The sequence below is a fragment of the Dasypus novemcinctus genome, chromosome 9, assembly GCF_030445035.2.
Source record: "Dasypus novemcinctus isolate mDasNov1 chromosome 9, mDasNov1.1.hap2, whole genome shotgun sequence".
Classification (NCBI taxonomy): domain Eukaryota; kingdom Metazoa; phylum Chordata; class Mammalia; order Cingulata; family Dasypodidae; genus Dasypus; species Dasypus novemcinctus.
The window spans coordinates 33,381,357-33,398,242 of record NC_080681.1 but is presented as its reverse complement, the minus strand read 5'-3'; the positions used below and the strand labels follow the sequence as shown (position 1 = coordinate 33,398,242).

At 37.8% G+C, this 16,886-nt stretch overlaps 1 protein-coding gene and 1 non-coding gene across 11 annotated transcripts in view; both read right to left on the bottom strand.

Moving 5' to 3' along the window:
* EVI5 (ecotropic viral integration site 5) overlaps positions 1-16,886 on the bottom strand; it is a 254,969-nt gene that overhangs the window by 190,348 nt on the left and 47,735 nt on the right. For 7 of the 10 annotated variants that reach the window (XM_071217250.1, XM_071217256.1, XM_071217252.1 and 4 more), the window contains exon 2: positions 4,004-4,233. In XM_071217250.1, coding sequence (XP_071073351.1) covers positions 4,004-4,152 — 149 coding nt within the window. In that variant the 5' untranslated portion in view covers positions 4,153-4,233. Of the gene's footprint in view, positions 1-4,003; positions 4,234-7,123; positions 7,185-16,886 lie in introns of those variants that run through there. The other 3 variants (XM_058303168.2, XM_058303169.2, XM_058303170.2) reach the window with 2 other exon arrangements.
* LOC111763472 (small nucleolar RNA SNORA31) lies at positions 12,192-12,324 on the bottom strand. Its single transcript, XR_002796340.1, has one exon. It is a non-coding gene; the product is annotated as a small nucleolar RNA SNORA31 (small nucleolar RNA).

Here is a 16,886-nt window from a genome sequence, read left to right as displayed (position 1 = left end):
ACACCTGGCCACTCGAGCTCTGATGGAGGTGTACAAGATCAATGTTGTTTTCATGCCTGCTAACCAACATCCATTCTGCAGCTCATGGATCAAGGAATCATTTCAAATTCCAAGTCTTATTAGTGAAGAAAAACATTTCAGAAGGCTACAGCTGCCACAGACAGTGATTCCTCTGATGAATCTGGGCAAAGTCAATTGAAAACCTTCTGCAAATGACTGACCATTCTACATGTCGTTAAGACCATTTATTGGGAATCAGACTTGGCCCAGTGGTTAGGGCGTCCGTCTACCACATGGGAGGACCACGGTTCAAACCCCGGCCTCCTTGACCTATGTCGAGCTAGCCCATGCACAGTGCTGATGCGCGCAAGGAGTGCCGTGCCACGCATGGGTGTCCCCCGTGTAGGGGAGCCCAACATGCAAGGAGTGCACCCCATAAGGAAAGCCGCCCGGTGTGAAGGAAACTGCAGCCTGCCCAGGAATGACGCCGCACACACGGAGAGCTGACACAACAAGATGATGCAACAAAAAGAAACACCTATTCCCATGCTGCTGACAACAACAGAAGCAGACAAAGAAGACGACGCAGCAAATAGACACAGAGAACAGACAATGGGGGAGGGCAATAAATAAATAAATCTTTAGGAAAAAAAAAGACCATTTGTTATTCATGGGATGAGGTCAAAATAGCAACATTAACAGGAGCTTGGAAGAAGTTGATTCTAACCCTAAAGGTGACTCTTTCAGGGATTCAAGACTTCAGTGGAGAAAGTAACTGCAGATGTGGTGGAAAAAGCAAGAAAACTAGAATTAGAAGGGGAGCCTGATGGTGTGACTGAATTGCTGTAATCTTCTGATGAAAATTGAACAGGTGTGGAAATGCATCTCATGAATGAGGCAAAGAAAGGGATTTCTTGAGATGGAATCTATTCCTGGTGAAGATGGTATGAACATTGTTGAAATGACAAAAAAGTACTTTAGAATATTACATCAACTTAGTGTATAAAGCAGTGGCAGGATTTGAGAGGACAGACTCCAATTTTGAAAGAAGTTCTACTGTGGGTAAAACAGCATTGCATGCTACAGAGAAATCTTTTGTTAAAGGAAGATTCAACCAATGCAGCAAATTTCACTGTTGTCTTATTTTAAGAAATTGCCACAACTACCACATCCTTTGTCACCACCGGGATCAGTCAGCAGCCATCAACATCGAGGCAAGACCCTCCACCAGCAAAGATATGACTGAATGAATGCTCGGATGATGGTTAGCATTTTTTTTTTGCAATAAAGTATTTTTAAAATTAAGGTATGTGTATCTTTTAAGACATAATGCTTTGTGAATTTAACATACTATAGTATAGTGTAAACATAACTTTTATATGCAACACTGGAAAACTATTAATAAAAAGTTCATATGACTCACTTTATTACAATATCCACTTCATTGTGGCAGTCTGGAACTGATCCCACAATATTATCGAAAGTATGCTGTATTGTATGACTCACTGATACAAAATAATTAGAATAAGCAAACTCACAGATCAGAATCTGGAACACAGGTTTCCAGGGAATGGGGTGGGTGTAAGAATTAGGGAATTAAGGCTTAAAATATACAGATTTTCTCTTTTGGACAACTGAAAAGTTTTGGTAATGAATGGTGGTAATGGTAGCAAAACACTGTGAACGCAATTAATAGCAATGAATTATACATGTGAATGTGGTTACATGTAACATGCAACATAGGTTGTATGTACGTATGTTACTAGAATAAAAAACTTTAAAAATATTCATAGAACTACACAACACAAAAGAGCGAACCCCAAGTTAAACCATGGGCTATAGTTAACAGTACAATTATACAAATGTGCTTTCATCAATCATAATAATGTGCCACATCAATACAAGGTGTTACAAATATGGGAACCTTGTATTTTATGCATGATTTTTCTGTGAACCCACATCTTTCACAATAAAAAAAAAGCTAATAGTATTTGATAATTTTTTTAAAAACACTATTAAGAGAATTCTAAGCCACTGAGTAGGAAAAAAAATATTCAAAAATCCTATAATGGATTAAGGACTGGTATCCCAAATATATAAAGAACTCTCAAATCTCAATAATAAGAAATCAAACAACCCAATTCTTTTAAACGATGAAAGGATTTGAACAGACACTACCTCAAAGAAGACATATGGATGGCAAATAAGCACATAAAAAGATGCTCAACACCAATAGAGAAAGGCAAATGAAAACCAGAGACATACCTCTACCTATCAGAATGGCTAAAATTTAAGATTGACCATTCCAAGTGTTGATGAGGATATGGAGCAACTGGAAATTTCATATACTGCTGGTAGGAATGTAAAAATTACAGTGCTGGGGAAGAGGACTTGGCCCAGTGGTTAGGGCGTCCGTCTATGACATGGGAGGTCCACGGTTCAAACCCCGGGCCTCCTTGACCCATGTGGAGCTGGCCCATGCGCAGCGCTGATGCGCGCAAGGAGTGCCCTGCCACGCAGGGGTGTCCCCCGCGTAGGGGAGCCCCACGCGCAAGGAGTGCGCCCCGTAAGGAAAACCACCCAGCACGAAAAGAAAGTGCAGCCTGCCTAAGAATGGCGCCACCCACACGGAGAGCTGACACAACAAGATGACGCAACAAAAAGAAATACAGATTCCTGTGCCACTGACAACAACAGAACCGGATAAGGAAGAAAACGCAGTAAATAGACACAGAGAACAGACACCCGGGGCAGAGGGAAGGGGAGAGAAAGAAAGAAAGAGAGAAAGAGAGAAAGGAAAGAGAGAAAGGGAGAGAGAGGGAGAGGGAGAAAGGGGGAGGGGGAGGGAGAGAGAGAGAGAGAGAACTTTTGGGCAACGATTTGGCTACCATATGATTCAGCTATTCCATTCCTAGGTTTTTGCACAAAAGAAATGAATGTCTATACAAGAGACTTTTACACAAATGTTCAGAGCATTTCATAGGAAGAGGTGAACAGATAAAATGGAATACTACTAGGCAATAAAATGGAATGAACAATTGATAAGTGCTACAATATAGATGAATCTTAAATAATTATGCGAGTGAGAATACCAAAAAAAAAAAAAAACAGTGCACACTATATGATTCCATTAATATAAAAATTCTAGAAAATGCAAACTAGTCCACAGTGACTGAAAGAAGAACAATGGTTGCCTGAGTACAGGAGGGGAGAGTAAAGAAGAATAATGAATGTGGTCATTTTCCTGATTTTGGTGATAACTTCACAGGCATATACATATGGCCAAACTGATCAACTGTGTACTTTAAATATATTCAACTTAATATGTGTCAATTAAACACCAATAAAATTGATTTTTAAAGATCTCTTATTATTCTTATAGCCAGCAGCATTATATACCTTTAATGAGCACAAAGGGTTTTCTTCCCATGTATTCTTTGGTAGTTGATGGCGTAAAGCGCTCCACCAGTAACTCAGAAAAGGGGCACACAAGGTCCAGAGTACCCGTTTCTAACAGAGTAAGCAACTATTCTATTTCATTCCCATTATGAGAAAAGAATACTGTACCTTCTATGGATAAACTTACAAAAAATTTCCCACTCTAAACCACCAATAAGATATCTACCCTAGATTATATTCTTTTATATCTTAACCAAAGGGGACTATTAAGTTTTTAAAACATAAATAGTAGTTATTTGTTTTTTGGTTTTTTTTTTTTAAAGTTTGCTGAAAATTTTAGGAAGAATTTAGAAAACCTGCTAAATTAAGAAAACCAATTTCTAAAGCTCTCTGAGTTGGAAAAAAATTTTAATCTATTTTAAGACTAACATCCTAAAAAAGACTTGGATTACTTAAGTAATTTCATAAACAAAACCCAAAAACAAGAATAAACATTCTTAATATGAGCAAATATTTAACATTTTGACTGCAGCATATATGCATGTATATATGATTGGGTTTGTATAACTAATTGGGAAAAGAAAAGCCAAACATCCCCACTCACCTATTTTGTTCCTCCAGTTTAGCCAGGAGTTCTACGTCGTCTGGACTCAAGTGTGACGGGGAAGAGGGCGAAAGAGCTGGTGTTGACAGTGTGGTAGATGAGGATGTAGTGTGCACTGAAGCAGATGGACTTGCCACCTGACTGGCCATCTGACTGACTGTATGCGATACTGTGTTCTTCACCCATGAGAGAGTAGAACTCAACTTTTCTGCAACCTTGTCTGTCGCCACCTAAGAATAAAAGTAAAAATTGCATATATTTTAGTTTTATTGTATTCGTTACCAAGGACTTGATAAGACTGTTAAGTTTTATTGAATAACCACCATCAGAATATTCTCTTGGGAGTCAGTGTAGCTCAGTGGTTGAGCGCCAGCTTCCTAAATATGAGGTGCCGTGTTCAATCCCCACGCCCGATACCTCAAAAAAAAAAAAAGGAATATTCTCTTCAAAGTTTTAACAATAATTACTCTAACATCCAGCTCTTGGAATTTCAGTTCTCCATCATGAACCAATTTGAATAGTGGTTTTCCAAACCAATATGGGTGAATAAATCAACCAAATATGTAACACCAGCAGTTTTTTTTTAAGCTTTCATATTCTTCCATCTGGCATCCCTTTTTTTTTTCTCTTTATACTAGAGAAGTTGTGGGTTTACAGAAGAATCATGCATAAAATAGAGGAGAATTCCCATACCTCACCCCAGTACCAAACACCTGGCATTGAACACCAGAATTTTTTTAAGATTTATTTATTTATTTCTCTCCCCCCCCCCCCACAAATTGTCTGCTCTCCATGTCCATTCACTGTGTATTCTTCTGTGACCGCTTTTATCCTTATCAGCAGCAGCGGGAATCTGTGTTTCCTTTTGTTTCGTCATCTTGTTGTGTCAGCTCTCCATGTGTGCAGCGCCATTCTTGGGTAGGCTGCGCTTTCTTTCGGGCTGGGTGGCGTGTGTGGGGCTCCCCTACACCGTGGCAGGGCACTCCTTGCGTGCACCAGCACTGTGCATGGGCCATCTCCACACGGGTCAAGGAGGCCTGGGGTTTGAACCTTGGACCTCCCATGTGGTAGGCGGATGCCCTATCCATTGGGCCAAGTCCGCTTCCCTCAACATCAGCATTTCTTTTTTTTAACAGAAATAGAACAGAAGTTATCAGTAAGGTAAGTTGTTTTACGAATTTCTGTTATATACAATATATACACACACAAATGTACTACATGTATATATGAATATGTATAGGTATACTGAGTCAGGATATAAAATCCATTCTGTATGGGGGGGGAGGGGTTGCAGTCAAAAACATCTGAAAGTCAAGGAATTAAAACATGTCCATTAAGTGATCAGACAGGGAAGTCCTGTAACAAGGCAAACATTTCAACCAAAACTGGGAGTGTTTAGTATAAATAAGACGTAATGAAACCCTTGTTGTCTGTCCTCAAACAACTAAAGAGTAATTTTATAGAAGAGGGACTAGCTCCAAAGGAATAATAATATGATATATGGGTTGAGTTACAGTGAGAGAGTTTCAAGGAGAATTTTCAAATACAGTTATTCAAAAATAAAATGGCATGCCTAAGGGAATAGTACATTCCTTACCAATGGCTACATTAAAGCAGAAATTTTAAGAGTCAAACTTCAAGACTGGTTCAGGATAGGTTTCTGTTTTAGGTAGGTAACCAGGACTGGAAAAACTAAGATATCTTCCAACTCTAAAATTCAGAAAATTATTCATAAAATCTCCCACCAAGCATGCTAGCAGCCTAATAAGCAAATATGTATACAACAAATTCAGCTGAAAGAGTAAATGCATATAAATAGTATTCACATGGCATATCACTTCAGTAATGAATATCAACGTGAACAGAAATCATATTTGAATAACTCTTCAAAACTAAACATTCTTCATTATAGGAGTTTACAAAGTAAGGTAAAAATGGGTATTTTTAAGGAATTCTACTTCTTAAAATCATAAAAAGAGCTTCTTGATTGCTAAATGCTTAGAAATATAAAGGCTACAAACTATGATGTACTTTAATATGCTCTGAGAATACCTTAAATTTTAATAGTTAAAATAGGTAAAGTATCGTAAATTATTTTATAAATCAACATATCCTCAGCTAACCTTGGTTTAGATATAGCAACTTATACACACACACACACAAATTAAAACACCAATACCTGCATGCAAATAAAGACCCCATTCCGGTTTGTGGTGGCAGATATTGCCCTTTTCATGGGTTGCCTAAGGCTTTCCTCCTCACCTCAATACATACATGATGCTCTTTCTATTCCTCTAACTCACTTCCTCCACCTCAACCCAGAAGGAAGATTCAAAGTAGAAAAGAATAAAATAGGAAAGGGATTCTAAGGACATAGTTAAGCCACTCTACATGAGGATAGAAGTTCTAAAGAGACAAAGATTTAATTACAAGTGCAAAAAAGGGAGAACAGTTTTAGTAACCTGAGTTTACCTTTGTTTTCTTTTCACTTTTGATAATGTCTCATTTTTAGGACTTAATTCCCTTCAGAATAGTATTATAGAAAATCATTTTTTATTACACATAGAATACCGCTGTTGAAGGTGGAAGCACAACCCTAAAGAAAGAAAAGCAGGATGAAGTATAGGACCCAAGGAAAAGAAGCATCAGGCAAGTCATTTAGGCCTGCTTCCAAGAAAAAGTCCTTCTTGCTGACTCTTAGTATAGCACAGTTCATCGAGGCAAAAGACCAGATAGAAATCAAAGAACAATTTAGCCAAATTTTACTTTGTGCCAAGAAATAATAGGAGCCACGATACAAAGCAAGAGCCTAAGATTTGTTAGCCTGTGGATCTTTTCCACAGAGGACAACTACAGATTAAACTCTTAAATCAGCAAATTTGCACCCCAAAAACATACCATAATATTTAAAAGACAGAAAACCTAAGTTGTAAAATTTATAGAAAAATGTTACATTTTGCTAATACTGACCCTTAAATTTAAATATACTTAAACTTTCAAGAATTAATGTTTTACATTTTTATTATATAAAAGGCCACAACTCAAGTTAACTGCTGCAAAGGAAAAGGACACCTGTTATTTGCTTTAATTTATTAATACAAATAAATTTATCAATCATACCACTTCTGTACACTGTAGCAACAGGCTTCCAGTTAAGACCTTTGAGGTAACCAGGAACACAATTCTGACATCCTTTCAACTTCAGTGAAATGGAATCGAGTCCAAAATTGAAGGTTCAAAAACAACCCATCTTCAGATCTTAAATTACATTTCACAGCAGTTGTACGTTAATGAAGTTTAATATTCATGGTTCCAGAAATCCCAGAGGACTGAATTATTTTTTTATATACCATTATGTCCTAATTTTCCTCTAACTCTACTTTTTCAAACTTCTATCCTGTGCCTCTGAACTTCTTTCCCTCATCCTATGGTAAGTAAAGGTCATGAAGACATAATAAATTTGACAATACAACTATGTCACAAAGTCCTATCAACCTCATAGAGGTGATATGCATATATTTTTTAAAGTGAACATACTGGGAAACGGATGTGGCTCAACCAATTGGGCTCCTAATTACCATATGGGAGGCCCTGGGTTTGCTTCCTGGGCCTCCTTGTGAAGGCAAGCAAGCCTGCGCCCGCAGAGAGCTAACGGCCTGCACCCATGGAGAGCTGGCACAGCAAGATGACACAACAAAAGGGGACAAGCAGACACAGAAGAATGTACAACGAATGGACACAGAGAGCAGACAAGCAAGTGACAAGGAGAGGGGATAAATAAACAAAATAAATCTTTAAAGTAAACATACTTTGAAAAGATTAAAATCATTAAAAAGTCTTGGTAATCAGACACAAAAGGCCACATATTATATGACTCCATTTATATGAAATGTCCAGAACAGGCAAATCTACAGAGACACATTAGTGGTTACAGAGACTGGGGGAAGGGAGAATACGGATTGGCTACTAAGCGATAAGGGATTCCTTCAGGGAATGATGAAAAGATATTGTTCTGAAACTGGATAGTGGTGATGGTTGCACAACTTTATAAATATAGTAAACATTCTGAATTGTACGTTTTAAAGGGGTAAATTCTATGGTAAGGAATTTATCTCTATTTTTAAAAGGCCTTGTGTGCTTTGCTAATGTATCTGCTGCTCACGCCGACCCCTCTAATCTGTGCTACAATAACCCTTCTCACCACTGAGTACTCTTTTCTGATCTCCTATATCTTGATTTATTTAAAATGAAAGCCTTTGTAGATAGTCAATAAAATCATGCAGAAAGCAGAGTTCCTTTAATACACATACACACACAGTTTTCCTTATGAACATTTTGCATTAGTATGGGACATTTGCTACAATTGATAAAACAATATTATATTACTAACTATATCTCAGAATAGATATATTCTACTCTGTGTAGTAAACATCTATAGGTTTTTTTTCATTTATATTCCAGTAACACATATATTAATACAACTTAAAATGTCCATTTTAACAACTTTCATATATACAGTTAAGGGTTGTTAACTGCATTCACAATATTGTGCTACCATCACTACTATCCATTATCAAAACTCTTTCATCATCCCAAACTGAAGATCTGTATGATTAAGCATTAACTATTAATGCCCCATTTCCTACCCTACCCCAGTCCCTGATAACCTGAATTCCAGTTTCTGACACAATGAGTTTCGATATTCTATTTATTTAGAATATGAGAGATCATACAACGTTTGTCCTTATGAGTCAGGCTTATTCCTTTTTAGGGAAAACATTCCATCGAAAGAATACATTACATTTTATTTATCCATTCATCTAGTGATGGACTCTTGAGTTGCTTCCACCTTTCAGCAATTGTGAATAATGCTGGGAAGAAAATCTGTGTGAAAATAAATGTCCAAGTACTTGCTTTCAGTTCTTTTGCATAGATACTGAGAAGTGAGAGTTCAGTTCATGTGGAATGCTTTTTGTTGTCCCACAGGTCTTTCAGGATCTGTTCGCTTTTTTTCATTCATTTTTCTTTCTGCTCCTTTGCTTGAAGCATTTCAATTGTCTTATTTTTAAATTTACTCATTCTTTCTTCTGTCAGCTCTAATCTGCTATTGAACCTCTCTAAGGAATTTTTTTCCAATTTTATTGATACATATTAATATAGCATAAATCCATCCAAAGAATACAATTAATGGATTCAGTGTAATCATGCTTGTACAATCATCACCCCAGTCATTCCCAGAGTACTTTCATTATTCCAATAATTATAAACAAAAAACAAACAAAACTCATCAGCTCTCAATCTTTCTATGCCTCACCTAGCATACATAACTATTCTTTTTCCTTCTCTCCAGTATATTTGTATTTATATTTTTAAAAAAGTCTCATATGTGCAATATCACCCATATTCGTGTTTTACAGGTTTTACTATCTTACGCACTTCCATGTTACAGTTTTTAGCTTTCCTTCTACTAATACATGACCTAAAACTTTCTCTTTCAACCAGTCATACTCACACAATAGCACTGCTAGTTACAAACAGCATGATATGCTTTAACTATTTCTATTCATTTCCAAAGATTTACAACTTTTTAACAATTTTGCACAGATTAACCCTCCGCTTTCCATTCTCTACCCTCCTATTTTCCATTGACCTATATTCTAATTATTAACTCCATGAATTTACACAGTTTATTTAGTTCATAATAGCACAATAATACAGTACTTGTCCTTTTGTGTCTGGTTTGCTCCACTCAACATAATGTCTTCCGAATTCATCCATGTTGGCATATGCTTCCTGACTGCATTTCTTCTTACTGCAGCAAAATCTTCCATCATGTACAAACACCACAGTTTGTTTATCCATTCAGCAACTGATGGACACCTGGGTTGATTCCAACTTTTGGCAAGAGTGATTAATGCAACCATGAACATTGGTGTGCAGATGTCTGTCCGTGTCTCTGCTCTCAGTTCTTCTGGGTATACACCTAGTAATTGAATTGCTGGATCACATGGCAAGTCTATATTCAACTTCCTTAGAACTGTCACACAGTGGTTGTACTATTCTATATTCCCAACAATTCCTCTCTCCACATCCTATCCAACATTTACAGTTGTCCTACTTTTTAATAGCCATCATTCTAATAGGTGTGAAGTGATAACTCATTGTAGTTTTGATGTGTATTTCCCTAATAAACACTAGTGATGTTGAACATTTTTTCATGTGTTTCTTCACCATTTGTATTTCTTTAGACAATGGTCTTTCCAAATCTTTTGCCCATTTTTTAATTGGGTAGTTTGTCTTTTTATTGTTCAGTTGGATGATCTCTTTGTATAGCATAGACATTAGATATATATGTCTATAGCATAGCATAGACATTAAACCCTTATCAGATATGTGATTGCCAAATATTTTCTTCCATTGAGTTGGCTGCCTTTGCATCCTTTCAACAAAGTCCTTTGAGATGCAAAAGTGTTGAGTTTTGAAGAGGTTCCATTTATCTATTTTTTTTTTTCTTTTGTTGCTCATGTTTTGGGTATAAGGTTTAAAAACTACCACCTACCATGGGGAAAGGCAGGAAGAGATGAGAGGTGGAGGCGTCTTCGGGACATGGAGCTGCCCTGGATGGTGCTTCAGAGGTAATCACCGGACATTGTAAATCCTCACAGGGCCTACATGATGGAATAGAGGAGAGTATGGGCCATGATGTGAACCAATGTATATGAGGTGCAGAGGTGCCCAAAGATGTACTTACCAAATCCAATGGATGTGTCAGGATGATGGGAACGAGTGTTGTTGGGGGGGGGGGAGAGGGGGGGTGGGGGGTGGGGTTGAATGGGACCTCACATATATATTTTTAATGTAATATTATTACAAAGTCAATAAAAAATAAAAAAATTTAAAAAAAAAAACAAAAAAAAAAAAAAAACTACCACCTACCATAAGATCTTGAAAATGTTTTCCTACATTTTCTTCTAGGAGTTTTAATGTTACTGCTTCTACATTTAGGTCCTTGATCCATTTTGAGTTAATTTTTATATAAGGTGTGAGATAGGAGTCTTCTTTCTTTCTTTTGGATATGGATATTCTGTTCTCCCAACACCATTTGTTGAATAGACTCTTCTGGTCCAGCTGGAAGGGCTTGACCACCTTGTCAAAAATGACTAGACTGTAGATGTGAGGGCCTATTTCTGAGTTCTCGATTCAGTTCCATAAGTCAATGTGTCTGTCTTCATGCCAGTACCGTGCTGTTTTTACCACTGTTAAATAGGTAATACTATTTAAAGTCAGGAAGGAGAGTCCTCCAACTTCATTCTTTTTTAAAATCTTTTTGGCTATTAAGGGATCCTTATCCCTCCAAATAAATTTGATAATTTGTTTTTCCACTTCTGCAAAAAAGGCTGCTGGAATTTTTATTGGGATTGCATTGAATCTTTAAATCAATTTAGGTAGAACTGACATCTTAACAATACTTAGTCTTCTAATCTATGAATATGGAATGTCTTTCCATTTAAGTCTTCTTCAGTTTCTTTCTTTTTTTATTAAAGTTAATAGATCACAAAGAACGTTACGTTAAAAAACATAAGAGGTTCCCATATAACCCACTCCCCACCCTCACCCCCATTTTTGTAAACTGTATTTTTTTGAAGATATATATATCTCAAAAAATGTTACATTAAAAAACATTAAGAGGTCCCCATATACCCCCCACTTCCCACCCCACTCCTCCCACACCAGCAAACTCCCCCATCATTGTGGCACACTCATCGCACTTGGTAAACACATTCTGGGGCACTGCTGCACCACATGGATAATAGTTTACCCTGTAGTTCACACTCTCCCCCAGTACATTCAGTGGGTTATGGCAGGATATATAAAGTCCAGCATCAGACCCTGCAATATCATTTAGGACAATTCAAAGTCCCAAAAAGCCCCTACATCACATCTCTTCTTCCCTCTCCCTGTCCTCAGCAACTACTGTGGCCACTTTCTCCACATCAATGCTACAATTTCGTCTATTACTAGTCAAATAGTTTTACAGTAGAATATCAGTAAGTCCACTCTAATCCATATTTTATTTCTCCATTCTTCGGTTTCTTTTAGCAATGTTTCATAGTTTCTTTTTTGCTGTTTTTAAGTTTATTTCTGAGTTACAAAGATTATTTCCCCTTCCCCATGTTTTTAGAATTTCCTGTATTCCCCTCCATTCAATCTTGGCTTTCAGGACCAGACAGACAGAAAGCACAAGGACCTTCTTTCTCTTGCATCTATAATGAAAACCTTAGAGGCAGACACTAACTGCTCCAGGTCTGTCAGATATGCATTTCGTAGTCTTCCAAAGAGAAATCCTTTATGTTCTTGGTTAAGTTTATACCTAAATACTTCATTGCTTTAGTTGCTATCATAAATGAAATTAAAAATTTTTTTTCCTCAAATTGCACATCAGTATAGAAACGCTATCAATTTTTCCATATTAATCTTGTATCCTGCCACTTTGCTGAACTCTTCTATTCTAGTAGCTTTGTTGTGAATTTTTCAGGAGATTTTACATAAAGGACCATATTATCAGCAAATAATGGTTGTTTTATTTCTTCCTTTCCTATTTGGATGTCTTATTTCTTTATCTAGATTAATTGCTAGAGCTAGAATCTCTAGCACAATAATTAACAATGGTGACAGTGGGCATCATTGTCTTGTTCTTGATCTAAGGAATTTTTTATTTCAGTTATTGTGGTCTTCAACTCCAGTATTTATTTCTTTTTTTTTCTTTTTATTTTATTTTGATTAATATATTTCTTTTTAAACTAATCAATTTTATTGGTACATATTAATAAAGCATACAGTTCATCCAAGATGTACAACCAGTGGTATTAGGTATAATCACATAGTTGTGCATTGATCACTTCAACTATTATTAGAGCATTTTCATTATTTCTATAATAATAATAAACAAATAAAGAAGAAAATTCTTTACTTTTTTTATCATTTCTCTTTATTGAGATTCTTAGTTTGTTAATTCATTGCTTTCCTAATACCCTTCCATTCTTTCTTCATATTTTCCTTCAGCTCTTTTCATTGATGATTTCTGAAGTTTTGTCATATACCTTTGGATGGGCAAGCTTTTCCTGTTTCTCTGTCTTGTAATTTTTTTTTTGTTTGTACACTCTACATTTTAATATTTTAAAGTGTAACTCTAAGACATAGACATCTCTAGGTCTCTGAGATGTCTGTTTCTTATGCTTGTATCCAGCTAGTGATATGAAAGAGATTTCCTTGAGTACCAAGAGCCAACAAAAACCAACCAACCAATGCAAAAAACACCTTTCATAGTTTTACAATATTGCTGTTTTGTCTAGTGCTCTCCTTCAGAGTTAGTCCTCCTAAAAAGAGAAGCAAAAGAAAAAGAAAAAGAAAAAGAAAAGAGTAGCAGCCCAGGCAAAAGTGCAGGTCCTGCCTCTTGTCCTGGGCATGAACTGATAGCCTTAGGAATTCCCCCATTTATAGGAATCTGAATGCCCATCTACTCTCTGTGAAATAGAACCCCTACTCCCACCCCTGGTGATCTATTGTATATCATCAATATATTGTATATTAGCCAATAATCATTCAACCAGGCCACTTCTATTTGATTATTACACTGCTTTAGCTGTAAGCAAGCTGCTTCTGACTTCAGGGCAAGTTCTGGGAGGGCAAGCCAGAGATAAGTATCCTATTTCAGCCCTTCAGGCTGCCATCTGATAGGCTGGCATGCACAGACAGGCACTCCAGTACACACATACTGAGTTACTCTGCTCCCTCCAGAGCAAGGCCAGTGGCCCACAATAAAAGCATGGCCTGGCTCCAAGCGCACCGGGAGGCAATGGCAGGGGGCCAGCAAGGGTTCCATTAGCTTCTCCAACCACTTTTTTTTTTTAAGATTTATTTTTATTTATTTCTCTCCCCTCCTGTCCCCCGCCCCAGTTGTCTGTTCTCTGTGTCCATTCATTGGGCGTTCTTCTGTGTCCGCTTCCATTCTTGTCAGCGGCACTGGGAATCCATGTCTCTTCTTCGTTCTGTCATCTTGCTGCGTCAGCTCTCCGTGTGTGAGACGCCACTCCTGGGCAGGCTGCACTTTCGCGCTGGGTGGCTCTCCTTACGGGGTGCACTCCTTGCACGTGGGGCTCCCCTACGCGGGGGACACCCTTGCGTGGCACGGCATTCCTTGCATGCATCAGCACTGCACGACTGCACGTGGGCCAGTTCGACACAAGGGTCAGGAGGCCCTGGGTTTGAACCCTGGACCTCGCATGTGGTAGGCAGATGCTCTATCTGCTGAGCCAAGTCTGCTTCCCACCAACCATTTTTTAGTTACATGTCTTGATTCAGCATTCTCCCAGTTACTGCAATCTTTTACCTATTTTCCATAGCTGAGAAAGATGGCTTTGCCAGTTTTTGCTAGTTGTTCAAAGATTCTTTGGGGAGTGAATCCTGAAATGTCTTATGCCACCATCTTAGTTGACCAGAAGTTGCTTGCTATTTTCTTGCACTTTCATTCTCACACAAAGTTGACTTTTATAAGGTGCTGCCACCCAAACATATCATTCTCCTTCCTTGAGATATGACTCAAAGAGACACAGGTCATGATCTTGGACTGTTTTTTTTTTAATGGACTCACTTCCAAGTGTCAGGCATATATACATACATCTAATCAATTTTTACTGCGCATTTACTCTATAGAAGTCACTACGCAAACCATAGGGATTGCTGCAGTTAAAGACCATCCTGACCCTTTCGTCATTCCCATATTTCATACATTCCTGTGGGAAAGTACCTATACCTCCACCTTTATTTTTCTTCAGAACATAATGTAAGATAGAAATAAATGCTATTTATCTTTTGGAATATTTGTTTACTATATGGCAGTCTTGGCCTTATAAGTAAGAGCCGGCATCAGTTTCTATATGGAATCATTGTAAATTGTGACCAGTCTTCCGTACTAACCTAACCTCTGCATAAATGCAACTCCAGCATATGGTATATGTACTTTGTGAGGTAAAGGAAACGAAGTTTCTAACTAGAGAGAGGGGAAGACATCAGCAAACACTTTTTGAGCACTTAAGATATACCAGATGCTGTTCTAAGCACTTTACATGTATTAATTCACTGAATCATCAAAACACTATAAAGTAGGATTCACAATTTTCCCCATTTCACAAGAAAAGGATAACACAGAGATCTAGCTTAAATAAGGTCACAAAGACACACTGACCTAAGACAGTGTGGCATTGACAAAAGAAAAGACAGAGGTCAGTGGAACAGAATTGAGAGCCCAGAAATAGGCCCAAACAAATAATGTCAATTTATCTTTAACAAAGGAACAAAGGCAATTCAATATAGAAAGGATAGTCTTTTCAACAAATGGAACAACTTAAGAATCTTATGCAAAAACAAGACACAGACCTTACATTGGTCATGAAAATTAACTTAAAGTGGATCATAGTCCTGAGTATAAAATGCAAAATTATAAAACTTCTAGAAGATAACATATGGAGAAAATCTAGGTGATGCAGGATTTGTTTTTGTTTTGTTTTTGAAGAGAATTTTCTATTTTTAAAGATTTATTTATTTATTTATTTATTTCCCCCTTGCGGCTTGTTCCTTTCTTTGCTGTCTCTTCTCTGTGTCCATTTGCTATGTGTTTTTTCTGTATCTGCTTATCTCCCTTTGTTGGGTCACCTTGCTGCACCAGCTCTCCACAGTGCACGGTCCAACTTGCCTTCACAAGGAGGCCTTGGGACAGGAACCCAGGGCCTCCCATATGGTAGACAAGAGCCCAACTGACTGAGCCACAGCTATTTCCTGATGCTGGATTTGGCAAAGACTTTTCAGATGCACCACCAAAAACACAACCCATGAAAAAAAGAGAAGTAGGACTTCAATAAAATTTAAAACATCTCCTCTGTGAGAGTAACTATTAAGAGAATGAAAAGACAAGCCACAGACCAGGAGAAAATATTTGCAAAACATATCTGATGTAGGGTTTGCATCTAAAATATACAAAGATTCTAAAAATTAACATTGGGAACGGACGTGGCTCAAATGGTTGAGTGTCTGCCTCCCACGTGAGAGGTTCCGGGTTAGGTTCCCAGTACCTCCTGAAAAAAACAAAAACAACAAGCAAAACAAACACAAAAAACAACTCAAAGAGGCTGATGTGGCTCAGTGGTTTGAGCACCAGCTTCCCACACACAAGATCCCAGGTTCAATCCCTGGCCCCTGCTACCTCAAAAAACAAAACACTAAACAAAACAAAAACAACTACTCAATAGAATATGTGAAATCAATCTGAACAGACACCTCACCAAAGAAAATATGCATATGGAAAACAAGCATATGAGAAGATGGTCAACAGCATGTCATGAGGAAATTGCAAATTAAATAACGAGATATGGCTAAAATCAAAAAAACTGAGAATACCAAATGCTGGTGAGGATGTGAGGCAAAAGGAACGCTCATTCATTGCCAGTGGAAATGCAAAATGGGTACAGCTAGAAGAAAGTTTGGCAGGTTTTTTTTTTTTCACAGATTTCTTTTATTTATCACCAACCCCTACCCACCCCATTGTTTGTGCTCGCTGTCTACTATGTCTGTTCCTTATGTGCTCTCTGTGTCTGCTCATCTCCCATGTGAGAGGGAGGGGCCTAATTGCTTGACCACCTCCGCTCCCTCTTGTTTCTCATTGTGTTTCCTCATTGTGTCATCATCTCACAGCATCATCTTGTTGAGTCGGCTTGCCACCAGCCCATCAATTCAGTGTGCTGTCTTGCTTGTCTTTTTTAGGAGGCACCAGGAACTGAACCCAGGATCTCCCATGTGATAGGCAGGCACCAAACTGCTTTAGCCACAT